This window comes from Ambystoma mexicanum, chromosome 4p (genome assembly GCF_040938575.1).
Source record: "Ambystoma mexicanum isolate Mex_15411 chromosome 4p, UKY_AmexF1_1, whole genome shotgun sequence".
NCBI lineage: Eukaryota > Metazoa > Chordata > Amphibia > Caudata > Ambystomatidae > Ambystoma > Ambystoma mexicanum.
Window position 1 is genome coordinate 908,047,345 of NC_090927.1, and position 21,088 is coordinate 908,068,432.

The 21,088-nt window shown below is 46.9% G+C and overlaps 1 protein-coding gene across 1 annotated transcript in view; it reads left to right on the forward strand.

The window, feature by feature from the left end:
* The window catches only part of LOC138453534 (alpha-1-antiproteinase-like), a 140,118-nt gene extending 122,926 nt beyond the window's left edge, over nt 1–17,192 (forward strand). The window contains exon 4 of the mRNA XM_069606501.1: nt 12,513–17,192. Within this exon, the coding sequence (XP_069462602.1) occupies nt 12,513–12,704 (192 nt within the window). The 3' untranslated portion in view covers nt 12,705–17,192. The remainder of the gene's footprint in view (nt 1–12,512) is intronic.
* Nucleotides 17,193–21,088: the final 3,896 nt, after the last annotated feature.

Here is a 21,088-nt window from a genome sequence, read left to right on the forward strand (position 1 = left end):
TGGGGGCATCTAACTTCTTTACGCATTTTAATGAGACTATTTTAGTGCAGCTTCAATGTTACAAGCAGTTAACTCTCTCCTTTAAGTGTGAAAGCACCCACTTATGAACTGTTGTGAGAATGAACGGTCTCCTGTTCTCTTTCTACACTTCCAATCACTTCCCTGCCATTAAAGTGCTAAACACAGATCACAATTTCAATTGCCTAAAAGATTTGGCATTTGAATGCAGGTACTAACAGTGAAATGCTTTACGTTAGTAACTGCTTGGCCCTTGTTAACCCAGGTGCCGTTTAACATCGGTGTCTTGTTCTGTCCGGCAACTGCTCTGAAGGTCAGCCAGGTTGAGTCAACATAGCCCAAAATTACTGGGGACGAGTGCTGCAGCCCAGTCAACTGAATATTGTTAAGACCCTACTTGTGTTTAATGCCTTAATTACTTATTGGTAATCGTCATTACTCCTAGCCCTATTCTTCCTTGTCCCTGTAATTGTGTATGAGGCAGTACTTGCCTCATACACAAGCACTGGGATGAGGTAGAGGTACATGGAGGTAATGCCTGACTTAGCTACCTGTATCTTCATTACTCCTAATCCCACTCTTTCTCATCCCAGTACTTACCTATGAGGCCAGGAGCCTCAAACGTAAGCTCTAGGACAAGGAGGAGGGATATTAAGGTAATTCTGGGCCAAGGAGATGATTTTGGAGGTTGGGGTAGGGCATGGGAGGGAGAGGGCATGTGTGGGAGGTGGGATTGTGCGATAAATCATAATGGTTGTCCATGTCCAGGCTAAGCAGGCATGATATGTGGTATTAGTGGCTAGAGGGGCATTTTGGTGCAGCCAGTCTAGTTATTCCTCAGTTTGGTATGACTTTTTTTTAAACTGCGCATTTCTGATAAAGCAGTCCTGCTAAGTGTAATTACCTGGCTAGACTGGCATTTGGGTGCTGCCAGTCTAGCCATTTCTTACTGCAGCATTGTATATTTTTTTGAGCATCTGTGATAAAATGATATGATAGAAGTCTATTATAACGCGCCTGTACACAAGTTATTCTTGGCGTGACAAGCAATGGAGTGAAGATAGAGGGAGTGACCAGACAAATGATCTTACTAGGCCTTGTGTCATTCAAATCGTGCAAGTGCGGGAATGAGAAATGCAAGGGGAAAGGGAGGGGGGAGTGCAAGGAAGAAGGGCAGGGAAAACAGGGCTGTAATGCTCTGAGTAAATGCAGCCAGGACAGTGCAGCTCTGGGTAGTACAAGGAGAACAAGGGACTGTAGGGTTAGTTACAGTCCCTAAGTGCGTGGTAGGCCGGAGGCAGTGCAAGGGTGACTGATCAAGAAAGAGCCTGGACTTCGTGAGACTCTGAGGGTAGCTCTGAGGGTAGCCAAGCAACCTGTCGGTACAGCAGACGGATAGGTCAGGTAGGTCAGCAGGGGAGGGAGAGAGAGAAAGCAGAGGAGAAGAGGAAAGTTTTGAGCTGCTTCCAGACATCAGGTGGTCCGCTAAAGTTTGAGAGGGGCAGGGAGGCCATTCCAGAGGGAGGCATTGTCATGTCTTCCGTTTCTCCTCCCAGGTCCACATCTTACTCCCAGCCTCCCGCTTCTACACCACAAGCGCAGGGTAACACTCGAACATCCCGCAACCCACGCCAGTCTTCGTTCAGACTGCGACCATTCTTTTACTGGCACCTACCTTGGCGTTGCTATCCCAAACAACGTTGGTATACAGGAGCACGAAACAACGCAGGGCGCGTGCCGCGTTGTGTTAACATAAGGAGAAAAACAAAGCGCCTCGAGTCACGTGCTTCTACATCGACGGCTGCTTCCTTCACTACGAGGGTCTCCTGATTCGACTCCACGCTCCCGGAGCAGAATCACGTGATCCCTGTATGCTGTTAAAAGAACGAAGGAAACAATCAACAAACGCTTCACAGCTGCTTCATTGCTTGAGTGCTGCATAGCGTTTAGTTGTCACGTTTGGAACTTTGGCTTACTAGACCACGGAACTCTTTTTGGATTGAACTGCTTAACCCTGACACTTTGCTTGGAACTCTGGCTTACTCGACCACGGAACTCTTTTTGGATTGAACTGCTTAAACCCTGACACTTTGCTTGGAACTCTGGCTTACTCGACCACGGAACTCTTTTTGGATTGAACTGCTTAAACCCGGACACTTTGCTTGGAACTTTGGCTTACTTGACCACGGAACTCTTTTGATTGCATTTTCTTTTCCCCGTTGTCAAGTTGAACGGAACACCCAGTGTCCTTGGAATTTCGATTGGACTTCGTGCCTCTGCCTGTGATATTCCTGCCTGCCCCAGATATCCTTCCTCCCCTATCCCTTCAAAGTGTCCTGCCCACCAGACTGGGGTAAGCTTACACACGTTGATTCGCCTTACTGCATTTTCATTCGTTTTCTGTTAACTGACCTAACCATTATTGCCTTACAGCGGTCAGGGGGTCCTTCCGGCGTTCCCGTTTCCGGCCTTCGGCACTCTCACCTGTGGCCTCAAAGATTGCACTGATAGTAATTCCTAAATCTATCAGTGTGGTACTTGGGGACGGAGGTCCTATTAATCTGCACGACCATCAAGTACAACAGAACAGGCATCTGCAGAGGAGAGAGATCTTCCACCCCCACTCTCTGCCCGAAGAAGCATCTAGCCCTTAGAGAGTTAGAGGTAGCCGGTGGAAGGGCTAGAGAAAAAAGGTATTTTGGAAGAGAGCGTTGGTTGTAGTGTGGGCCCAACCACAGAAAGCCTTGTGGACAATGCAAAGGGCCTTGAACTTTATTCTTGCAACCACTGAGAAACAGTGGATAGATTTCATGGCTGTAGAGATGTGATCCCTGGGCTTGTGGCCAAGGACAAGTCTCGCTGTCCTGTTCTGGATAAATTGCAGAGGGCGGAGAGTAGAGGAAGGCAGCTTGAGAAAGAGGCTGTTGCAGTAGTCCAGCCTAGAGTGAAACAGGGCTCTGGGGACAGTGAGCTTCTGAGGGAAAGTGAGAAAGGGAAGAGTCCCTTTGAGGCGGAGCAGCTGGTAGTTAGTGGGTCCTCTTGGCGACGTCCGAGATGCGAGGAGAGAAAGAGAGAGTAGAGTCGAAGATGACACAAAAGGTTTTTTGCCTCGCAGGAAGGCGAAGGAAGAGGGCCCAAGGTGGGTGGCCAGAGTGAGAGAGGGAAAGCGGGGGCAGGGGTCCCAATGAGAAGGATCTCCATCTTAATGGCACTAATGTCGATATCGTTGGAGGTCCACCAATCCTGAATCACAGATAGACAGTCAGGAATGAGCAAGAGATGAGAGGAGCCGGAAGGAAAGCTGAGTGCCATTCGCATAACACTGAAAGTTAGAGGAGAAGGTAGAGATCAGGTGGGCCAAGGGGGCCAACTAGAGGTTGAAAAACCAGGGTAAGAGGATAGAGCCCTGGGGAATGCCACAGGAAGAGAGAGAGGGGTGATGGAAAAAAAGGGACCAAGTTGGACCTGGGAGGGGCAGTCCAGGAGGAAGGAGGTCAGCCACTCCAGACCCTGATCCGTGATGCCCAGGTTCTCACGTAGTCAATTGATCAGGATGGCATGGTTGACTGTGTCGAAAGTCGAGGAAAGATCACGGAGGATTAGGACAGAAGGAATGCTGGAATCCAGGTTAGAGAGCAGATCATCACAGGTATTCAGGAGAGATGTTTCCGTGCCTCTGGCAGTTCTGGAGCTAGATTTATGGTCATGGAGACAACCAACAGATTCAACGTGGAGAGTAAGCTGGGAGATGGCCAGCTTTTTTCCAAGAGTTTTCCCAGGAAAGGTGTGATGGAGATTGGGCGATAGTTTGCCGGACAGGTAGGATCGGCAGACTGCTTCTTGAGGAGTGGGTGCACAAGGGAGTGCTTAAGGGGAGAGGGGCACGTTACAGTGGTGAAAGAGTGATTACAGAAATTGGCCAGGGTGCAGCAAGGGTGTCAATATGGCCCTTGATGGTTTTGGAGGAGCAGGGGAGCACCTGTTTGGACAACACTTTCATGGATCGGACTTGTCTAGAAAACTTGTCGGGTGTTGTCAGAGAGAAAGAGGAGAAAGGAGGAGGAGAGGTAGAGATGGCCAAAGGGGGGCCGAGAGAGGAATAGGGAGAGGAAGAGGAGATAGTGGACAGGATGTCCTGAGTTTTAGCTGAGAAGTGAGAGGCCAGAGCCATACAGAGGGCCTGGGAGGGAACCGGAGAGGTGGAGACCGCAACAGGATTGACCAGTTCCATGAAGATTTTAAAGAGTTTGGCCGTGTTGTTCAAGGCAGCAGAGACCCGGGCTTCAATGTGTGCTCTCTTCTTGATGAGTGTTATTGCTTCGACTGGCATTTTTGTGCATCCAGTCTAGGTCTGTATAAATGTGTCCTGGCATGCTTTACTGTAATTTCATAACGTGTCTACACTGGTCTACATTGTGCAGCCAGTGGGACATGTCTTCAATGTGGCATGGCATTTTTAATAGCAAAGCATTAATGTTCCTGTGCACTGTTGGTGACTTGCATATATTGGATTGGTGTTACCCTACAAAACAATTGCAAACACTCTGGCTTTTTGGCCAATTATTCTCAGGAAGTTTGCTGTATATTGCATTAAAACACATTTATATCTTTCTCCTAGTACAGTGTGTGGCATACCCTTCATCAGCACGTTCATGCGTATTGTGCAAGCGTGTTAATCTAGGCCGGATTGTGGCACGACCGTGATTTGTTGCCGAGATGGGGGGCGGGAGGGCCCCTCAGCATGGCTCGCAGGGGGGCCCCCACATTTTGTGTTACGCCACTGACGTTGATACACTGTCCCTCGAGGGCCTCCGTCGAGAGCCGACATCACCGGATGTTATATGTAGGACGCACAATGTCCTTAGCCTCAGTTCCATTTTTTCCGCGAACGTGTTCGCTTCGGAATCTCGGCGCGCGGAATCTTCGCCTGTTGAATGGGTTCTACTTTGTATTGAGAATATGTCTTTGTCTTCTGCTACCCCCAAGTTGAGCTTTAAGAAGTGTCGGGACTGCGGTTCCAAGATGTCCCTTACGGACTCACACAATGTCTGCCTCTGGTGCCTCGGCGAGAGCCACGCCAGCGACGACTGCGATGAATGCCAGTCCTTGACTTCGAAGGCCTTGCGGGGGCGGAAGAAGAAGTTGTCTGTAGGTAGGGTTTCCAAACCCCATCGAAATCCGTGGGACTTTCGACCTACGATTAGAGGGGCGACTCTCTGCATCGGCGTAAGTCCAGGGGGTCTCGGTCTCGGAGTGGTACCCGCCATTCCTCTGCCTCTTCTAGGCATACGCATAAAATGAAGCGCTGTCACAGGTCGCCTTCCCCATCCCGTCAGAGGACTCCGCCAGTCGGTGGGTTGCTTGTCCCACCAAGCATTCATCGCCGGCGTGATGGGATGCATTCCGCCAGCAGATGATGGCGATTTTCGAATTGCAAGGTACCGTTCCATCTGTGCTTTTCCAAAGCAGCACAACTGTGGACATTACTGGCAGAGATGTGGAGTACGTCGGAGGAACATCCCATCGAAATAACCTTACCAGTTAAGGAAGTAACTTGTTCTTTGGCATTGTTGCAAGGATCATTGGTCCACCACGAACCCCCCGTGGTCACGCCACCACTCTCAGGCATTTCCTCTCTCTCCGATTCGGGACACCTTGCATCCAGCTCCCGTTCTCCGGGCCTTCTTGCTACCGACTGTAACAGGTCTGTTAGCTCTCTGCCTCCTAGGACTGCAGGACGCTGCACATCTTGCTTCTGCTTCTTTCCCTCTGAAGTTCACACAACTCCTTCTAGTCATCTATCTAGACTACTCTCCACCACCCTAGTCTTCACTTCTCTCCCTTCTCTATTCTACCCTTCTCTCACTCTCTTCTATCTTCTCCACCTTCCACTCTACTAGCCTCTACTTGCCTCTTCTCTCCGACATGCATTCTGCCCTCTTTAACTCTCAGCCACCATTCTCACCCTCATTCACACATACTCCTACTCTCTCACTAACCTGCACTCACCCCTTTCACTCCTTCTACAGCCACGGACTAGCTTATAGGGCAATAGGCTCATGGCCGAACGAAAAATGCAAAATGCTTGTGTGGGCCAGTTTTTTGGGTCAAAGTGGGCCAGTTTGATGAGTTACTTCAATATGCGGCTAATCGTTTTGACCAGTGTTGCTGAATAAATATTCTTTAAAATGTACAATTTGCATCACATTGTATCAAAAACCTCCACCTTGGGTACTATTCAAACAGCGTCACAAAAGGAATGAATTCCCATTTTCAACTGTGAGCCACTTTTCCGTTGGTGCCAGAGACCTTTTTATGCCCCAGTCCGACCCTGTCCTTCAACACACTCTCACCCAGGAAACACTTTTTCTCACCAACAAATAACTTACCTTTAACATACTCTCTATCTCATCCATGCTCTGCTCCACCATCCTTCCATTTTGTCTCTTGGTCCTCCTCCTCCTCTCTCCTTGACCACACCCAAACAACCCACACTTCCCTGTTCTGCTCATTCCCTTTTTTCCTGCCTTTTGTGTGGATCTGCCTCCTCCTTCCCCTTCCGTGACCTATACTTCCCTCCTGGTTCCGAAAACCAATCTGCTCCTGGATTCCCCAGGGACCAGGTGTGAGATACAGAATGCCCTCTGTGAGGCAGAAATAGTAACAAGAGAGACCGACTCAAAGATGTTGGCTTCAAAACCTTTACTTATTAAGGTTCCTGGGTTGGTTAACTTAATTGATGTTTATAAAGGCCGTCAACGTCTGATAGTCTAAAATAAGTCTGTCTGTGTCTACACCTACACTTGCCCTCACTCTTTACAAAAAAGTCTTTAAAAAGGAAGAAAACAGTGGTTCATCAGAAAATTGGAAACCAAGGTTGGTTTCAGGTGGTCTTCTTACCAGGTGTGTAGCTTGGTCAAAATCAAAAAGGGCTGTTCGTAAGACCTTCTCCACTGAGCCCTTGCAATGTTCTCAAATACATCCAGCGTCTTTGGTTCCTTGGGGTTCCCTTCCCCAAGCTTCAACTTGTTCGAGTTCCAAATATCACAAAAGAAATATAACTGTTCCTTTTGAAACTTCTCAGGGTTCCCTTCCCCAAGCTATTCTACTTTGTTAGGCCTCTCAAGGTCCCCTTCCCAATGCTTAGGCTCCTTTTGGTTTGAAACAGAAGTTCAGCTTGTCGGAATTTACCTCTCCTTTCAGACACAGTTCTTTCACACTCACTTCACCGCCTGGTTTTTTTCTCCTCCTAGGCGTGACCAGTCTGATCTGTAAGCCGTCTGTGTATTTCTAGCTCCTCCTTTTAAACTTTCACATTCAGTTGCTTCCTGCACCCCTTCTTGTTCTCCTTTACTTCTTCCTTGTGCAGACTTGCACCTTCCCTTAGCTTTCCTTTTTTCCAGCATGCGCATGCACTCTTGCACCTTCCTTTGCTTGCTTATAGTGCCTCTTGCGCACTTCTCATGCTTCCCACACACGGTCCTCCCTTTACCGTGCACCCTCTGCACTCTTTAACAGTCTTTCTTTCACTTTACTTTTCTTCTGCGCTGTTGGTTGCAACTTGCTTCTTTCTATTTCTATTATGATTATCTCTTGTACTTTTTTGTCCTTTACACGCTTTCTCACTTCCCACTTTGTGCCACTTTAAAACTGTCTTTCTCCCGCTCCGCTTTATCAAGCACACGCTCCAGAGTTTCTCTCTCACTCACCGCGCAGCGTCGCGTTGACAAGCGGTCCCTCTGGCTACAGGGTTGAGGTCAGGGTCTCACCACCTGTCCCTCAGGCACCCTTGGAACCGGCACATGTCCCAAGGGAACAGGCATTCTGCCAAACGCCACCATCAGGATACAGGCTGCCTTACCCTGGCTCCTTTGGAGGCACAGCTCCCTAGCCACGCTGCAGCGCCTCGCACTGGGCCAGCGTCTCGGCATGCCATTCTCCTCCTGGCTTCCGCGCCTGCTGCTCTCTGCTCCTTGGCTTTTCAGCTACGGACAGCATCCCTAGCTCACTCTACTCCTTGTGAAAAACCACACCTTTTATAGTTGAAAAAACAGTCAAGTGGAGTCAGGTGTGAATTGTCATTATTAAATTCCTGGCCATGGCTGACTATTAGTGGGACAACCCAAGTTCTTTCTATAGTCGATTTCCCTTACTTTCCCTATGTTGTGTCTATGGGTTGTGGAATCAGACAAAATACGATATTACGGCTGTTACACCAAGCAAAGGAAAATACACCGACACGGGTTTATAAAGATTCCCAGAATCTTTATTACAAAACCGAACAGTATTCAACAAAGTACACAAATAGCTATTTGGCCTTCAATACATCACAGAGACCACCAGCAGGGTTCAATGTGAGCAGTGAGCAGAATTTGCTAGCTGGACATCGACGTATTTATACGTTTTCTAAAAATGATGTCCAGCCTCTTACAAGTTAATAATACATTGGGCTAGGGTCGCGCCAGGTTCACTTTCCTAATTTACATATCTTGTGCATGCGGTTTACTTTTGAATACATTTACTAACACACTCCATTATTCTTTGATTTAACGTTACACTCTTTACACATGGTTTTAATACAGATCAAACAAATGTTTTGCATATTATATTCGGATAGCATTACTGTTCTTGTATACTTGTAGTTTAACATTGCTGATTCAAGTTATCCCCTGCTCCCGAGGTCAACAAAGGACAAGGTCTACATGACCCTAACATGTGGCCTGAAGGCAGGTTGGACATTAACTCTCCTACAGAGGTTGAAGAGGTTAAGGCAAGAACAAGAGCACACGAGACGGCCATTTTAGATTACAGGGTGACTTTGTACAAAACCCCAAAATGGCGGTTCTAACCTAAAATGGAGGCTTGATTCACTTGAGGTCACGACCTTGTAATACGGATTTCCTCACAAAGCGACAGGGCATAGGCCAACATATACGATGAGGACAAAACAATATTATATCAGTTCTAACAGGGTAACCTTTACTGCTCTTAGTTGCCTCCTCCTCGTCTCAGGATTTGTTGGAAATGGGGAGGGGGAGATGGGGTAAGATTGAAAATACCCCATGAAAGCCGAGGGAGAGTGGGTTGGGGTATTATTGGGAATGGGGAAATACCATGTCTCACCTTTGGGTAGCCTCCTCCCAATCCCTCGTGACACCCCACACATAGCTGATCCTCCCTTTCTTGTCCACCCCCAGGGTCGGGATCCAAAAGCGATGGCCCTTCCCTGGCCACCTGAATGGAAGATCCTGAGGGAGTAGGTGGGAGAATACTGTTGGGTTTGGCATCACTTCTCCCCAGGGGAGGATCCCTTCTCGGGATGCTAGGGAGGTGAGGCCGCTATCCAATAGGGTGGTAACATGCGGGAGGATCTCATGGGGAGGGACTTCTCTCCTGGGGACAAGGGCGCAATTGGGAGGCAAAGCCCCCTTAAACCCCAACCCGGCAGACTGATGGTAGGACCTGAACCCTAGGAGTCCAAACGCATGTCTAAAACCATGTGTTACTGTAAAACATTGAACTAAACTGACCGTTTAGGTACTGAGACGAAGAAGCTTCCGGGAACGCTACAAGCAAGCAGTAAAAACACCAGAGCTGCTGTAGTCCATGGAATTTATGTTACATCACGGTGGACCCTACGATATCATGGTGGACGCTACTATATCAGGGTGTCAGAAACAAATGAAGGTGGAAGGGTACCGGGAAGGATACCCAAGAGAGCAGTCGATCTGGAGAGAGAAGTTGAGAGTCTGAGAGATACCAATGCCAAGAGAACACCTGAAAGCAGGTACGAGCAGGAGAATTGAAGGGTGTGATTCAAGGGAACGCACAAAGACGTCTCGTAGGCTGACAGGGTGTTGGCCATGGAGAAAGCAGAACCAAAGAAGGGAATACGCATCCTGCATGGAGGCAGAACGCCAAATGCCATACCACTGAAAGCTGGTTACCGGTGGGTGAGAGGCAAGCTAAACAAGAGGAGTGGCAAAACACCTACACCAACCTGAACAATAGGTGGTGGCTGGACGCTCTCTACAGGGAAGGAAGGTTAAGTCCCTGGTTCACTTCCCGGGGTTATCTTATTGACTGTAGAAAGTACAGTAAAAGGGGCCCAAAAGGGTTGGAGGTCCAGGAGTAATTTATGCTCTCCTTCTCTATCCAACCATTAGGTGGCTGGGAAACCCCATGCCAACGGAGAGATGCACAGGACACACCCCAGAATTGTCTAGGACTGGCCCATCGAGCCAAACCTCAATCATCTTCCGTCGATACCACTGTTACTCATTGCTGATTGGTCAACATCAAATCCTGCCAAGAGTCCCGTCTTTTTAGCTCATGACCTTAACCTTAACTTCCTCAGGGATAAGAAGAGAACAGTTTACCATGTAATTTTCCTTAGAGTGTAAACGCCAAGAAAAATAGAAAGAAAACCCTTTGAGAGTGTAAAATATAATGAAATAAAGAAAGTCATAAACCAATTTGTGATGCAGTCCCCAGTCTAGCTGCATGGGAGTGTGGTTTGGAGAGTCGAAAGGGACTCTGCCAACAGCTTCATCGTCCCAGTGGGGTGGACCAAGTGTTGTAGAAAAAACCCAAGAGATTGTGAAAACCTCCATAAGGGAGCAACAAATCTTATTAAGAACTGTCAGTCATTGGGAAGCCAGCTACGAGAAGATAGTCATTCTCCTAGCCGCATGAGAACTTTATACAAGCTGTTTTCTGGGTATCCGGTAATAATGTCACCATGAAAAAAGTCGTCGGGTATGTGACGTTAAAAAAAAAAAAAGCATTAATGATACACCCTCCAGGCTATCAAACACTTTCCCCAATCATTGCAGGACTGGAGGTAATAATATATGATTATACCCCTCCTAGAATATTTGGGGAAATAATTTTGGTAGCCAGGAAAAAGCCACCAGAACCGGACGACTTTTTCACTGCGACATTATTACATGGATCTGTTTTCTGTTGGGTTATGAAGAACGCAGACCCTTTGTGGAACTTCTTCTGCAGTATGAACAGAGGCTGACCTTTATTGTATTTTGTTGTAGTGTAGTGAAAGGGTAGGAGCCTTTGTGACCCAGACGGTCCATTTTTTTTTTTACTCCCACAGACTTCCTGACGAGCACCCAAGTCTCTTTAAGTTAGGTAGGGAAACCCCCCTTACAGTAAGGGATAAATGGGTTTGGATTTCATTTAATAAAAGTCTATAGCAACCACTATCGCACCACTAGGTCAGTCTCTTCATTCCTTGTCGCCATACCTCGAAACCCTGTCTGTTTCTCCATGTGGGTCTGTGGGCGTTTTGTGATGGCTGCTTGGCATAGCGTCTGTGGTTTTCAGAGTTAGCTTCCTGCAGCGTTGAGGCGTCTTTGCTCCCGGTAACTAACACGTAATGTTTTGACCGCTCAGTTGTTCTTGCTGCATCTCTTTCATGGATTGGGTACTTTCCCTTCCGCTGCAAGAGTTTATGGTGTTCGTGGTTCTAGAAAGAAAGAGATAAAACTGCTTAGCATGGGGTAAGGCAGGCATTTGGTGATTGATAGTGGTACTGGGACCCTCCCAATTCTTTCACCCCACCTCTGGGGCAGGACAGGCTCTGGCAAACACTGGCTGGTTTACGGACCCAGGTTGAGGGGCTGGGGGGTCCCTATCTCCCCTTGACAGTCACATTCCTGACTCAAGTAACACGTGAACAATCTGAGAAGGGCTTCACCTGTAGAAACATTGTTGCTAGCTGCGGTACGTGATACACAGTTTCCGTTACAGGAATATCCCTGTCAATTCTTAAGCTAAAGCTGAAAAACAAATTGCTATACTTTGGACAAATCACTTAATGGCAAGGTATGCTTAGCATGTGACTCTAAAACAGATCCGATCAGTCTGTAGAAATAGTATTACTGGTAAGTAACATTTTCTTTACAGGTTTCATCTTCAAAGAAGGTTTTGCATAAAGGCAAGAGGAGTTTGTTGTTGAGTGAAAATATATTGTATGCCTTTATTGGCCATACCTAAGAGAATCATATCTTTGGTGGCTTTTTTTCAAAGGTGTTTGGTTGAAAAGGGCATGCTATTATCCTCATGCAGATGTTGATGAATGTTAATGTGATCCCTGCAGACAGGAGTCCGGTCGGTGTGTTCCCACATAGTACTCTGTATTTAGACTATATACATGAATTGCAGTGTAAAAGGTCACAACCAAAACATGGATTTGTTTTTGCTGCCCATACTACCTAATCTTATGGAAAAAGAGGCTGCTTCTGTTTGTGCATTGGACAAGCCCATTCATGTTTGGTCTATGCATAAAGATGCAGAGAAGAAAAGCTTTGAGTCATGACTGTGGTTAGGCTCTAGGGTAGAGAGAGATGTGTGAAAAATCACTTGCAAGAAATGCCAAAAGAGAAGACAATAAGCCAATTCTATGTAACAAATTAAACTTCTGATTTGAACTGCCATTTTTTGTTCAAGTGTAATACTCATCTTCACTTTTCCCATAGGCGCTTCACAAGGCAGTGCTTAGCGTTGATGAAAAAGGCACAGAGGCTGCAGCGGCCACTGCTCTTCAATTGGTGCCATTATGTCTTCCTCCAACGATTAAATTCGATAGGCCTTTCCTGGTGGTGATTTATGAAACTGAAACCAAGAGCTACCTTTTCACTGGAAAAATCGTCAACCCCACCGCAAAATAATGGAAATAATTCTGCTCACAGTGCTCCCAGTTTCAAACCTGTTGAACAGATTCAAATGTTGTATTGTATTGCTAGGGACATTCTGTGATTTCATTGGATAGTTGTGATAACTGTATAAGAAAAATTACTGTGCTACAAAATAAAGCAGCATAAACTGAGGAAAATAATATTCGGAGTCATTATCCTCTAGTGACCGAATATTGTGTGACCCCAAAAAAGAAATGTACACAAAACAACCCATGACGCGTGCGCAGCAAAACCTTGAATGTGAGGCCAACGCTGCTTGCATTGTTTACTCTTCTTTCACTGACCCCCCACCTGATTCATGCCCGATCACCCCAATTTCTGTTAAAAGATAGAGCAGACACCCACTCCTAGCAACATGACCCTTTTCCCCACTTCTTCCCATCACTACTATCTGAATGTGATGCTTACCACACTTTTCCCCTTGACACTACCTGCTTAAGGCTCATGGCCACAAAACAAACACATAGTCAGGGGAGTTGCTAGGTCTGTAAAAGACCCGGGGCTACGCTGATGTCGGAACTGTTGGGACTGGGGGCTAACAAGCCTTTTGGCTGTAGCTCCTGAGATTCTATCCGGGGCTACAACCAAAAGATCAGGGGCTATAGCCCCCTTAGCCCCCCCCTAGCAACACCCCTGCACATAGTTACACCAGCTAGTATTGCTTTTTAATATTTCATTTTATCTTAGCCTATGGTGTTGCATTGTCAAGCAACTATCAGGATTGCTAACCCATGTTCAGTTTGAAGTCCCAGGTTTTAACTTTTCAGATTAACTTCGAAATTCCCTATGCATGTTAACATGGTGTGTTAGTTGCCTACAATTGTTCACAAAATATTTAAAATTGATAAATTGTTAAATAGGATCAGGTAAACACTGCCACAAATTCTGTCACCGTTTACCCATGCGATAGTCGCAAGCTTCTGATGAATATAAGTGCTTGACCTATTTTATTTATGTGTTCATATCAATTAAGTGCCTTGTCATTTTGGCAATTGGAAATATTTGTTGGGAGGATAAAAACAGTCTAAACATTCGTTTCCATCATGGGATTCAATAAGGATGGGCGGGAAAATGTCACTCTGTTCCTGCTAAGCACCACTCATTCTTATGCAATCCATTTTGTACTGTTATATTTTCCACAATATTTTGTTCTGCTTCTGTTTTATTGTGTGCCTCAAATATTGACATAACACCACTTCAGAAACGTGGTTTCCTCATTCAAGATCTAAATGTTTTTGTCATACTGCACATGCAATTTTGCTCCGTTAACAAATATTCTCACAAGTTGTACACAACCCAGCCAGTGCTGGAGGTGTAGATCCCATTATTTTTTATTTTATTTACATTTTTAAAGCCCTCATACATCCCGGGGGCATCGAGGTGCTGTTACAGGGATATGTCTTAGTTGCGTATTTATAACACGCTTAATACCCAGAGGTTTCTAAGCGCGGACTCGGGGATCGAACCTGGGTTGCTTCGTGTGGTCTTGTTTCCAAGGCGAGCACGTTGCCGCTGAGCTATCCTCCTGGGCCAATATCACTGCAAGCAGATTATACCGACATCTGGATTACTTGCCATGTTTCATTCACAATCTCCAAAATGAAGAGCCCAATAATCCTGCCCCGAGTCTAATATACCAAGCAGAACAGCCCTGCTGCCCAGCCTGTAATCCAGCTCTCCAGATAAACGGCATACAGGCAGGTCCTCCTAAAGAAAACCAGGGAATGAGAGATGGGCGTGTGCCTGCCCTGTGTTGCCTGCCTGAAGTGGTGTATTCTTCTGAGACCAGAGGCCTCGCAGTGCATTCCACACAGGGGCTGTAATACTCTGGTAGCAGATCTTGAAAGGGTCCATGCAATCAAATAAATAAACACTTTGCATTTGTGGTAACTATTGGATACAAATAACGTGTGTATTACAACAAAGCGTGTGGTAATGCATTCAGAGAACAAAGCATACATGTATTACAACAAAGTTTTAGTAAAGCCTTTTTACTTGCCTTAAAAATACCCCAGTTGACCTTCAGAACTACTTCTCCCTGAAAAAATCTTTTTACACTCAACTTCCAAAGGTACAGAGTAAAATATTCCCACCTCAAAATCTTATCTGGGTTTAGAGAATTGATTGGGAACGTCAACACCCCAGTAATAAAAAACACTTGGGTAACGCCTGTTTGAAGGTTGTTGAAAAAATAACAGAAACCCCATCATCTCAAATAACAAGTAAGGCACCAACATGGTTACTGTCCCCTTGTTCATCAATTTGTTTGCACGGTTTTGTAGGGTACGGGGCCTGCCAATTTGCAATGGTGTGTTTTTTTTTTTTTTTTTTTGCACAGAAGGTTCAGTAACTACAGCCTCCAACCACCTGAGGCTGTTTGAGGCTGTTACCTGAACAAACTAAGTTTATATTTATTTCAGGCACCTCAGATTCTCAAGAGGTGTACCGGGGGTAAAGCCCTGGTTCCCAACTGTTGCTGGTTCCACTACAAGCTCAACTTTTCCAATTTCAATGAGGGTTTCCATCCTCCTTTTATAGTGCTGGTAGATTCAGGAAGCGTATGCTGAAACCCTGTATAAAGAATTTTTGTGATATTCGCAGTAGGTATAGAAAATCCACAACCTTTTAAAATATGGATGGGCAGATTAACAATAAACAAGGGATTTGTCAATAAAACACCTACTTAAAAAAAAGCACCTGAATCCCAGTCCATGTTCATGTAAATGCTGAGGTCTTTGGCATCACTGCTTTCCATTCACTTTAACTGATGTTCACACCGGTGTCCCCACTTCATCTCTCTCTTCTGTGCATATAAAGGTGCTACATGAGCTTCTGTATTGCACATGTCAAAGCCAATCCTGCACTGAATGTTCTCTGCCCTGATGAGGATATGCCCTGAGAGTGATTTAAGAAAGAAGCCCACCCTTGGGGAAGTATCATATGCATATGCGGACAGACCCTCATTGCATATGAATTACTACAGCAAATGCATGTTCCCAAGAAGATGCCAATTCAGAGCAGCAATTCGTATCCTTGCACCTCTTCATCCCACCCACCATCCCCCACATGCCCTGAAACACAGATCAGCTCCTCCAGTGCAAGTACACACTGCCCTCCTGCACTGCTCTACAGTTGGAGGAACACCCTGTAATTGTGAGCAGACTCCGCACTCCCCAATTCCCTTTATCACCCTACAATTCCAAACGTGTTCTTTTTTGACAGAAGTGTCGTTGCACAATTGCAGCCATCCAAGACAGCATATAGGAAGGGACTTGTGCCGCTGTGCACTTCAGTCGACCAGCTTGGTTCATATTTCATCCCTTTGGCATGATGTCAGTGGTCCGTATCATATACCATATCCGTTGATTGTTTCTATAATGGACTGTATAAAAATTAATATGTTCAGATGTTTGGATTCTTTTTCGACCCTACTGAAATATTTTAAATAATGTGAAAGCATTGATTTTCTGTAAAGCATTATTTACATGTGTGCTGTTTTATGTGATTATTAGACTGAACCATGTTTCATCTGCACATTAGCTGCATGGTCAACCATCAGTTTAACCCTTTCAGGAATGCAGGCTGTATTGTATTGTCTACACCTATAGCTTCTCAGGTTAAATGCCTTATACTGAATCAGCCTTGTTTGCCTATATGTGTGGTATCATGCATTACTCCCTATATCTTTGTCAAAATGTGTCATTTTAAAATCACATTGGTAGGTCTTAAACTGTCCCACACCCACTAGACTACGAGTCTGCCACCTGCAACTCTCCAGATATCTTGGACTATGATTCCCATGATCCCTCACCATTGACTCGGCTGGCTAGGGCTAATGGGAGTTGTATTCCAAAATCTCTGCTGAGCCAAATTTTGCAGACCATGTAATTAGACCATGTTATATACTACAAATGTGTAATCCTTTTTATAGATTCCTGCTTTGGCAATGGCTCATTTGTTTGCTTTTTCAACTGCAACAAAATAGTATTGTCTCCCCTTGCCATACATTTTTCAACTCTCTATCCTTCTTTGTAATTCCTGATTCCCATGTTAATGCCTCATTACCCCAGCCTTAAAATCACAGAAGCCTTTTATATCTATGAATGATCTCTCACAACTGCTGCCTTACCTTTTATACCCTACCCTGTGATCCATTTGACTTTGTTCTCAGTCTGAGAACGCCCCTGTCAGGCCTATGTTTAGCCACCTAACATCATAAGCACTCCGCCCTTTGTCGCCATTTGTTAGTCTGTAGTAGGCTATTTTTTGTAGATCGCCTCAGAAAAGTACTCATCTACTTCAAGGGTTATTTATGTCTTTCCCGGTGTTGGTACTTTGAATGTAACTGTTTTGATTTTCTAATTTGTCGTATTTCATTATTCCTACCAGTTTCCTCAAATCCAGATAAAGCACTTTGGAGAAAATATGATGCAAAATAAAATACAATACATTTGACCATCATTCTGTGGGTGTTTACATTATCTTTTTGATTTCCTTTCCTTTCATTCAGTTATTGCTTTGTCCCCATTGTCACAGTGGTGAATAACCAGGTTACTCCCATCAGTCCTTTTCTATCGCCAGGTCAGAGACCTTTAAGCAATAATAGAGGAACCTTATTAGAGGGGACGGCGGGCGGGTGTATGGAGGAAAGGGGACTATGGACTAGGAGTAAGGCAGTCACTACGGTGAGTAACCTGGTTATACTCCTACGTCCCATCCCCTTACCTCCATACTTATGGGAGATTCCCAAGCACTCCTCACAGGAACTACGGGTGGATGGAAACCCCCTACTGAAAAAGGTTTTTCAGCACAGCCTGGCCAAATTGAACATCAGATCTGGAGTTCATGTCCAAGCAGTAATGTTTATAAAAAGCTGATGGGGAGGCCCAAGTAGCGGCTTTCGCGATGGTCTAACAGGGGACATACTTTTGAAAGGCAGCAGCTGCCTTGCGCCGTACCAGATGTGCATGCGTGTTTTAGGAGGCTGGAGACCCTGAATAGTGTAAGACTCCGTAATACAGGCAGCAATCCATCTGGAGATAGTCGCTTTGGAGGCCTGCTTGCCTTGCGGGTTACCAAAGGTTACCAAAAGTTGAGAAGAACTCCTAAGTTCAGAAGTTCTGTCCAGATAGAATTTAAGAGCGCTTCTAACATCCAGGCAATGCAAAACCCTCTCAGCTTCCGAAGCCGGGTTTGGAAAGAAGATAGGCAGCGGGATTGACTGATTTAGATGGAAATCAAACCACCTTTGGTGAGAAAGAAGGATTTGTCCTAATGATCCTTGTGGAAAACCAAGAAGGGATGCTCCACCGACAAAGCTTGGAGCTCACTCACACGCCTTGCCGAGGTAACGGCGACCAAGAAAGCCACCTTCCACGAAAGGTGTTTAAGATCTACCGTAGCCATTGGTTCGAAAGGCTTATGGCACAAGGCCGTAAGAACCACGTTCAGATCCCACGTCGGATGTGGTTTGCGAACAGGAGGGTAAAGATGCATTAGACCCACAAAATGCCGTTTAATCACTGGATTTGACAGTGAGAAAGAGCACTGGCCCATGAATAGGTAGGCAGCCGCAGCCGAAAGATAAGTGCATGACAGGACATGAATGCCTGACGACATGAATGCCTGACTCTGCTAGTTGAGAGACGAAGGACAGCACCGTGTCAATTGTAGCCACCCTGGGGTCCAACTGTTTGGCTAAGCACCAGTGGCAGAACCGAAGCCACTTGCTCTTATACTGAGACCTCATTGAGGGTTTCCTGGCTGCCTGAATAATACGCATGTTGTCAGCAGACAGGTTGAGATGTTCTAAAGATCTGAACTCCGGCACCATGCCGCCAAGCTGAACGATTGTGGGGAGGGGTGCCACAGCTGCCGATCTCTCTGGTGAAGCAGATCGGGAACTAGCGGAAGCCTGATCGGTGCACACACCGACAGATATTGAAGCTCTGAAAACCAGAACCTCGCCGGCCACCACGGAGCTATGAGCAGAAGAGAACAGTTCACAGTGTTCTCCAGCTTGCAAATCATCCGATGAATCAGAGGTGGAGGCAGAATAGCATAGGCCCGCATGTTGTGCCATGGAATCTCGAGAGCATCCCCCAGAGAGGAGGCTCCCAGCCCATTTCTGGAGGCATACAGAGGGAGTTTCATTTTTGCCGATGTTGCGAAGAGATCCGCTTCCGGAGTGCCCCAACGCAGGAATATAGGTAAGTGGACCTCCGCTTTCAATTCCCATTCGTAGCTGACGATTGTTTGTCGGCTGAGGGCATCTGCCGTGACGTTCAGCTGGCCTGGGATATGTACTGCTACCAGCCAGACACCATGCTGAACTGCCCATTCCCAAATCTGAATGGCCAGATCCACAAGAGGAGGAGACTTGGTGCCCCCCTGCTTGTTGATGTAAAATATGGACACCACATTGTCCGTGCGGACACGAACCGCTTTGTTGGCAATGACTGGCCTGAACGCCTTGAGCGCCAGGAAGATCGCCCGAAGCTCCAGATGATTTATATGAAGGAACTTGTCTTGGGGCGACCATAGGTCAGAGACCTGAAGAAGATCCAACGTCGCACCCCACCCCAAAAGGGGGGAGTCTGTCGTGATCGTCACCATCGGAGCGGGGTCTTGGAAACTTGCACCCATTGACGGGTTGCTGAGAGACGACCGCCACGCCAGGTCCACTCTCATGAAAGCCGGAATCGATAATTATCTTGGAGTCCGGATCCACAACCTGATGCCAAGAACTCTGAAGAGCCATCTGCGTCCGCCTCATCTTGAGCCGAGCAAGGGGAAGAGCCAATACGCACAGGGCCATGAGGCCCAGAAGCCTCTGGAACCACCAGGCCGACATGCTCTCCGACTGTGCAAACATCTGACCTGTGGCCAACAGATCCGCCATTCTGTCCCCGGTCAGGTAAACTCTGCAGTCGATCGTGTTCCAATGAAAACCCAGGAAAGTCAAGTCCTGAGAGACCATCATGGAAAATTTCCGCTAGTTCACCGACAGCCCAAGGTGAAACAGGAGCTGGAGGAGAGACTGAAGATTGCTCGAGGCTTTCAGCGGACAGGGACTGCGCAGCAGCCAATCGTCCAAATACGGATACACGTGAATACCCTGAAGCTGAAGATAAGCTGCGATCACCAACATCATCTTCGTAAAGACACACGGTGCTGAGCTGAGGCCAAAAGGGAGCACTCAGAACTGGAAGTGCTTCTCCCCCACAGAAAAAACGTAGGTATCTCTGATGCGGATTCCAGATCAGGATATGCATATACGCATCCTGGAGGTCCACCTCGCTGAGCCAATCACCCTTCTGTAAAGAGGACTTTATTTGACCAGGCGTAATCATCTTGAATTTCTCTTGGGGTAGAGAGAGATTGAACTGGGAAATGTCTAGGATGGTGCACAGGCCAGCCTGGTTGGGGTTTGGGCACCGTAAACAGCCGGGAATAGAAGCCCTCCCCTCGCTCCCCTCGAGGAACGGGTTCCACCACCCTGAGATCCAGTATCTTCTGAATCTCAGCTCTGAGGGAGGGCGACCCCGACTGCAGGAAGGGAGGATTGATGGGTGGGGTAGGGGGAAAGGGGAAGTGGAAGCCCGCCCAAGCGACTGACAAGACTCCTCGGTGATGGTCTGCCATACCTCCCAATGAGACGCAATGCATCCTCCCACCGGGGTCTCGTGCGAGCGCAGAAAACCCTCCTTTAGCTGTTTTGTCGGTGGCAGCACCACCTGAACCTGAGGAGGAGGCTGAGGAGCGGGAGAAAAAACAACTCTGCTGCTGCCTTCGGCGGGAATTTCCCAAAGGGGTGTCAACCCTGCGGGATTTCTGATCCAAAAAACCCCTGAAACCAGAGGCCGAGGGTTTGACGACGATCACTTTGTCCTGAAAGGTGGTTTTACCAGGACAGGCACGGACTTGGCGGTCTGAGTGCTGTCCTTAGTTTTGGTCAGCTTCACGTCTGTTGTAGAATGAAAGAGCTCCTTGCCATCAAAAGGCAGGTCCAAAATCTTATCTTGCACCTCCTTAGAGAACTTGGTGGACTGCAGCGAAGCCTGACGAGAGGTATCCACACTAAGCAAAAGGCCCCTGGACGAGGTGTCGACGTGATGCGCCGCAGCCTCCAGCAGATCTTGTGCCAAGACCTTTGTGTCAGACAAACCCACTTTGAAATCTTCCAGCTTTTCAGCGGGAATAAACTCCTTAAACTCCGACAGACTTTTCCACATTTTCATGTTCGCCCCCGCTAACACCAGTTCTGCATTGGCTTGACGCAGCTTCAGGGCTGAGTTATGGAAAATCTTCCCCCCCAAGGGAGTCGAGAAGCTTATCCTCTTTGGCCAGAACCTGTG